Genomic DNA, 7,544 nt, shown 5'->3' on the forward strand with positions numbered 1-7,544 from the left:
TCTGAGTCTTTAAAGTCAAAGTAGCTACAACAAGGCTGAAAAGTTGCCTGCACCTCAAACGCAAAAACTGTGTTGTCCACCAACGTTGGCTGCTTAATGAACATTCATTTTCAAGTCAAAAGTACTGTAATATCTGAACCTCCATGTGTCAGTCAGTATATTGAGTTTATTTTCACTAACTATATGATGGTCATACAATCATGTGACCTGTGGTATGTACAACGCACTTCTCTGTGGAAATTTCTTTTTGTAGGCAATACTTCCCCTTTTCTCCCAATTTAGTCGTAATACCAATTCCATGATTTGTCCACACAGTTCAATCTTGTTACTGCCTACCCCTACTGAGAGTTTTTCTGACTGGTTGATCCTTTGTAGGGCTGGTATTGAAACCACATGCCTCCTCTGATACACATGGAATGGCCTACCGCTTCTTTCCACCTGCCAGTGAGGAGCTTCACCGGGTGAACGTACAGTAGCGCGTATGGAGGAACACCCATATTCCTCATACTGTAGTTCAACCTCCGTGCTGACAGGCGCCCTGACCAACCTGTAGGAATTCGCTAGTGCAGTCACAAAGAACGGCCTGCCCATCTGGCTTCCCTCCCACAAAGCCCAAAGCTCCCACAGCAAATTGTGTTTGTTGGAATGCCCGACCAAGCCGGATGCACCAAGAGGGATTCTAATCTGTCACCATTTTTATCTCGGAGATCTATGGGACAACAGTAGCTAGCGAGTAGAGAGGCCGCCTGGTAATCAGAAGGTCACAGGTCCGCCAAGTATACATGTTGAAGTGTCCCTGAGCATGACACTTAACCCCTGACAGCTCACCCCGGAGCACTCATCATGTCAATTTGAGCAGCCATCAGCTGTGTGAAGCTGAAAGTGAACCCCCCCCCCCCCCCCCCCCCACAGGATTAATTCAAAGTCTACTTTTATTAATGCACAATATACTGTTGCAACAAAATGCCCTCAATACCTTCAAATTATGCAACATCATAAACTCTGTGTTAAATGTTCAATTTGAAACATTTGTGGTTCTTGATCAGAGCCAATGTCAGATTAACCATGAGAACCATGGGCACACACCTGTACAGTGTCATAACCACATGCTGTTGTGTAAATAGTTATTACAGCAAAGTAATAACAGTAATTACCCCGAGTCCCTCCAAGGTGGCAATTGTCTCAGTATTATAATTGAGGTTGTGAAAAAGGCTGCGCAATTTTATTATAATTTTTGAATAGGATAATGGCTACCAGCCAAAATGTATTCATCCCATTTAGCGACATTTGTCATGTGTCATTGATATTCTAGTCCACAAAAGAAAAATACATTGAAAAATGTATAGGATTGATGGTGATGCACAAGCCTATAAAAGAAAAGCATACGGTACTTCATCTGTTGCAGTAGCATTCAAAAACAAAACACTCTAATGGCCAAGGACTGGCATTGGTTTGAGTGTAATGAGGCATGAATCAATGTTAGTATCAAGGTGAAGCACATAATTCCTTCAGAAAAATAAAATGACAAACAATGAACATTGTTTCCATCCGTCTGCATCATGACATCTTCTTGACATCTTGAACCACTTATGCCCTGATATACTTTGTCGTCAAACAAAAAGTGAAAATACCACACAAAGCCACATGTTGTAAGCTTGTAGATCAGCTATTTTTGAAAATTCTGAAATTTTCTGACATCTTTAATTTTGAACATTTCCGCCTATAATGACCTGCCCAAAATAGGGATGCCAGGTTGAACATTTTAAAATTCCTGAAACTAGCAACATGGATAATCATTAGCAATCAGCAAATATTGACACATACCTGAGCGATAGTGTCACTTTTACCAAAATGAGGTCCTGACTCCTGACCAAAACATGCCAATCATTAAAATGACTGTGTTTCCCAGATAGTAGACCCATCAACATCAAGACATACAGAAGAGAGGACTTACATTCCTGTACAGTCCTGTGCAGGCCTCTACCCTTTCCCTGCCCTGGCCCACTCCTTTCTAAGGCCTCTCATGTTAAGGGAACCAATGCATTGGCTGTTGAGTAACTCTTGGAGTTCAAGGCTGCGTCCCTGTATGGGCCCCCCTGTGCAAACACACCAGCCTGACAAGGGTGGGGGTTGGGTGGGTTCGGAAAATGCATCAGAACCAACTGTCCGGATCAAAAGCATGCATCTGCACTCATAATACCTTCAGCTGCAGTGTTGGTGACAGCCAATGTTAAGCCACAGTGAACAAGTAGAACATTGCAAAGTCACAGGGTGGCACTTAACCTTTTATATAAAATGTATGCAGCCAACCACCCCCCCATTTCCCTAAACTCCCCTTGTCCTGTGAGCCAGGTGCTACTGGAATGTGGCAGCGTGCCAGTCATCTTGCAGAAACGGCTTTGTTGTTTTTTACCCCCAGCTTGAGACTCCGAAGCCGGGCTGACCTGTGTGGACAGAGAGCCTGCTGCTGATGCACGTACTTTGGGGGGAACTTTTTCTTTTGATCAACGGAAACTATATCCGCATTCTGTACTCTGTGCCTATATAGTATACAGAGTGGCGTGTACTGTACTGTATAAATAAACTGTAGTGCAGTGTAATGCGTTCAAAGAGAGACCACTGCAGTCTATTTCCAGCTGAATGTCTGATTGTCAACAAAAGGATCCCTTTAATTCTGTTAACTTTTTATAAGAGCTCCTCCGTCCTCACATTCAGAGAGGGAATATGGGGTGAATATAGATAGGGAGGGAGTCCTGTTAGTGAATTCATGACTTGCAGAGGAGAGCCCAGTGCTAATTGGTAATCAAGTTAAACAAACAAAAGAAACAACAATTTCTGGAGGGGAAAAAAATAATCTGTATTTTGAGATTATTGTTTGCAAATCGCTTGCGTTGACTTGCTGCTCCTGCAGCTGAGAGTTAATTTAAGTCTTTCAGACACAGTGCTGCAGTGCTATCTGATTATTATGTGTCTCTCCAGGCAGCTGTGGTATTACTTAACAGGCAATTTTAGAAGGCCGAGACACTGAACTCAGGACCTCCTATGGTCACTAAGAACCGCAGCCAAGTAGCCAAACCCCTTTCTATGCTCCAACACAGGATATGTCCCCATCACATGACAGCGGGAGGCTTCGGGTGTTTTTCTTTTAGCCTTATCTCAAAATCTTTACTAGATGTTTCTACGCTCTTCCCTCTGACTAGTGGTCCTCAAATCCTCTGATATCAGGCTAAGAGATCTATAGGGACCTGGTTGTACAGGCTGGGGAGCTGGTGCACTTTCCACAATGAACACGGGGTCAAAGAGCAAGGGAGGAAAAAGGAAAAGGAAGAAGGTTAAGAATACGATTGATTTTCACCTGAGACCAGACCTGTTTAACAAGCGATGCAACAATGGCTGCCACTGCAACATAACTGTAACCCAATCTGCATACACAATCAACCGCACTTAGTTCACTCTGTGCAGCAAAAATTCCACCTTTTTACTTCCAGTAAATTACACGTGAGGATGAGGAGAGCCATCGTAGCGCCTTTTAATTCTTACTGCAGGGGGTCAGGGTATGCCTATAGCAAAACGCACACCCCCTCCTTTCAGCCTAATTAGCATTTCCAAGATTAAATCCATTGTGGATGTTTCTTTTTTTTCCTCTTGCTCTATATTATATTCATCTTGCCTTGCTCAGAGAAAACCGGAACAAAGTGCTGCAGGCAGATAAAGTGCGCTGTTTCTTTTCCCCTCTTTTCTTTTCTTCATTTTTCCTCTTTAGCAGAGTGGGAGAGCCTGAGGGTCTCCTGATAGGATGGTGTCACAGCCTCCTGATCCACGGAGGTCGGATTTGGAAGAGCGTTCCACTAAAACAAATCCATGTCCAAATCCCTGTATTCTATACAGAGGACCAATGCAATGTACAGTTAGGCCAACAGCATGGCATTCACAGCGAGTCCATGTGCTTCTCACTAAAAAGTTGGCACTTTGAAATGAGAAGGCCTGATAAATGGTCACACAGAAGGGCAATCGATGTATACAACTGTATTACACAAGAGTTGGTTTAGTTAATAAGGTTGTCTGGCATTCTGTAAAAGCACAGTGGAGCCATTGTTTATTTCCAAGGATTGACAGTGCTTGAGAACAAAGAGCTTGCAGGGAAGAAAGTGCCCAAGCAGCACTTCAGCCAGACACCTGGTAACCCTATGCCCTCAGACTCGGTGACACTGTCTGCACCAGACAGCAACATCATTATAATCTGACAGACTCAGTGAAGTCTCAGGGCTTGAACTGTGCTTGTAATTACCAGTAGGAAGGTTTTGGTTTGCTGGCAGTAATGGCAAATAATGCAAGACCTGTGACACCCTTTTCCAAACTGAATGCAGACTATATTCATTTGATTTGATGGTCATGTGCATAATGCAACCTGGATTCATTGACTAGATAGTAGGCGTTCTAAACCCCTATGGACATAAGTTGTATTTGTAATTATGTCATTAAACATGTACAGTAAACATCATACATCATCTTTGTCTTTGAATGTGTACATTAATGCAGGTTTTTTATCTCACTATTATTTGTGCAGTCGCTATCATCAAGAGAGATAAATGCCAGGTGCAATCAAGCGTTGATGCAATTATTGCATGCACCTGTTTCAGGTGGTAACGCAATCACTAATCTCCACCTCCACCATCTCTTCTGCCAGTTTACAGGATCCGACTCATTTGTTTTCATACAACATGGGCTGTATTTTAAAATCTATCATCAACTTTGAACTTAATTATTTAATATTTATGCCGAGGTTAATGACACCCAGTCAGGAGAGTGTAGGATAAATGATAAACCGAAAGTAACTAAGTACATTTACTTAAGTACTGTACTTAAGTACAATATTGAGGTATTTTTACTTTCTTCAGTATTTACAATTTTCAATACTTTCACTTCTACTCCACTACATCTCAGAGACAAATATTGTACTTTTTTACTCTAGGGTACTACAATTATATGAAAACTTGAGTTACTAGTTACTTTGTAGATTTGGATTATTATTACAAAACATACATTAGGCCTACCCACTTCAGCCCTTAATAAACTTTGGCTATTTGAAAATAGCCGATCTACAAGCTCACAACCTGTTGCCATTGTGAGCTTGTAGATCTGCCATTTTCTTTTATTGTATTCATTTGAAAACTTGTAAAATTAGACATTCTGCAAAATGAGTACTTTTACTTTTGATACTTTTAAGTACATTTTGATGGCAATACTTTTGCACTTTCACTCAAGTAAATTTTGAATTCCGGACTTTTGCTTGTAACGGGAGTATTGATCTTTTCATTGAAACTTTTACTCAAGCAAAAAGAAAAGTTGAGTACTTCCAGCACTGGCGGATACCTTGAACTCCACTGATAACTGCGGGGTGTACTCCAGTGTCCACAGCGCCCTGACCAGTGACGCCAGCTGCTCTGTCACCTCTCCCCTGGCAGCAGGCTGTGTCTGATCACTGTTCCTCCTCATCTGCCTCCAGTCCAGCCTGTACCGCTCCAGACCCAGATACTCCGCCAGCAGGTCGGTGTGGCTCAGGCACTGGACCACGGCGTTCATGAAACAGGTGTTCCCGTGGTTCTTCAGACCCAGCACGCCCGGGATCTTGTCCCCGTAGCACCACGACAACTTTTCCCTCACCGAGGAGGAGGTGGTGCGAGAAGACGACGAAGGCTTTTTATTGACCGTGTGATGGTTATGATGATGATGATGATGATCCCCCGGAACCAGTGCGTCGTCTTTGATGAGAATAATCCCTGAGTTGGCGCTGAGCGTGCAAGGCGCGCCGTCCCGAAAGCCCCCGTCGTCGTCCTCCGCGTCGCGCGCGTCCGCCGCGTCCCCGAAGTGGGCCAAAGTGCCCAAACTTTTAATGATCTTGTTCATAAAACTCCCGACGGACTTGAGCGACTTCTTCCGGAAAAGCTTCCCGGGTTTCTGTTTCTTTTCCTTGCGCGCCTTCACCTCCTTAGACGTCGTCGGCGTTTCATCTCTGAACCTGAGCTGCTTCTCCATGACTTTAATGATATCCTCTCGAGAAATGTTTCTGATATGTCCGATGTTTCGAATCCCCCGATCGATGCCCATGTGTGTCACATGTTCATCCCCATGCCGTCTGCTGCCCGGGCAGCAGGGAGAGAAGCGCACGGATCCGGTGCCACCATCCTCGAAGCCAATAAGGCACAACAACACGCTGTTCCATCCAGTGAGGCGGTAAAACGTTGCTCATACATTCCGACACTTGCTGAAGGCTTTCATTATCACCACCATCGCTCCCGGTCCACTGCCAATGTCACCAGCAGCAGCTACATCTCGTCATGATGCCACCCAGGATGATGATGATGATGATGATGATGACACGCAGCGCCTTCCACTTGAAGCGCGCTGCCCATCGTTTTCTAAACTTGGCTCCTGGAAGGCTTGCGATTGACTGACTGCCCCCTCCCATCCCTCCCACTCTCCAGCACATACACCCCTTCAGATAACACTGCTTCACTACGAATACCAAAGCTATTGGAGATTTGGATTACGGTCAGTGGTGAAAAAAGTACTTTTTTTGAAGTATCAATACTGCAATGGAGAAGTAGGCCTACTCTGTTAAAAGTAAAAGACTAAAAGTACAAAAGTATTGGCATCAAAATATACTTAAAGTAGGCTACCAAAAGTAAAAGTACTCATTATGCAGAATGTCCCGTTTCAAAGTTATCATTATGTCTAAAATGTATTAAAATATTTTGGAAATAGCAGATCTACAAGCTCACAAATGAGCTTGTAGATCGGATATTTTCAAATAGCCAACGTTTAAATAGGGCTGAAGTGGTTAATGTATGTTTTATTATAATAATCCAAATCTACAAAGTTACTAAAGTTTTCTAATAATTGTAGTGGAGTAAAAAGTACAATATTTGCCTCTGAGATGTAGTATTGAAAACTCAAATTGTAAATACTCTAGCAAAGTAAAAGTATCTCAAAATAGTATAAGTACAGTACTTGAGTAAATGTACTTAGTTACTTTCCACCACTGATTACGCTATATTTGTTTGTGTTCTACATTCTACTACAGTATATAACAGGCTACTTTTGTTTCTTGAATGCATGGTGCAACTTTAGTTCGGCTATATTCACCAAAATCATCTTGTGTGCTATTCAACATGGCGTGACACAACACTATATAGCATAATAACTTCCATAATAACTTCCAGGCTAAATAGCACAGGCTGAGACTATAGGGTACCTTAATGATTATACACTGGTTGGACTTGGAAATAACAATATAAGTTCTCTGACTGTAATCAAATGTTTTAATGTTGAAGAGCCCCCTGCTGCTGCCTCTGATATTAGCTACCTACACGGTGCCTATTTTGAAGTACATGGGTAAATGTTGAAATAAAAAATGAACAGCCTAATACAAACTGACAGTGTTATCAGCTTCCCCAGCGTGGGTGAAATAGGCTCTCTCTCCCTCCTTCTCTTCCCCTCTCCCTGTCTCCCCCTCTCCCCTCTAATCAACACACCCCCCACCC

General features: G+C 43.0%; 1 protein-coding gene across 1 annotated transcript in view; it reads right to left on the reverse strand.

Annotated features, from left to right (window-relative positions):
- Positions 1-6,412, reverse strand: part of usp43b (ubiquitin specific peptidase 43b) — a 116,736-nt gene extending 110,324 nt beyond the window's left edge. The window contains 1 exon segment of the mRNA XM_080446887.1: positions 5,374-6,412. Within this exon segment, the coding sequence (XP_080303013.1) occupies positions 5,374-6,108 (735 nt within the window). The 5' untranslated portion in view covers positions 6,109-6,412.
- Between the last annotated feature and the right edge of the window lie 1,132 nt (positions 6,413-7,544).

Source organism: Gymnoscopelus braueri, assembly GCF_963280865.1.
Source record: "Gymnoscopelus braueri genome assembly, chromosome: 13".
Lineage (NCBI taxonomy): Eukaryota > Metazoa > Chordata > Actinopteri > Myctophiformes > Myctophidae > Gymnoscopelus > Gymnoscopelus braueri.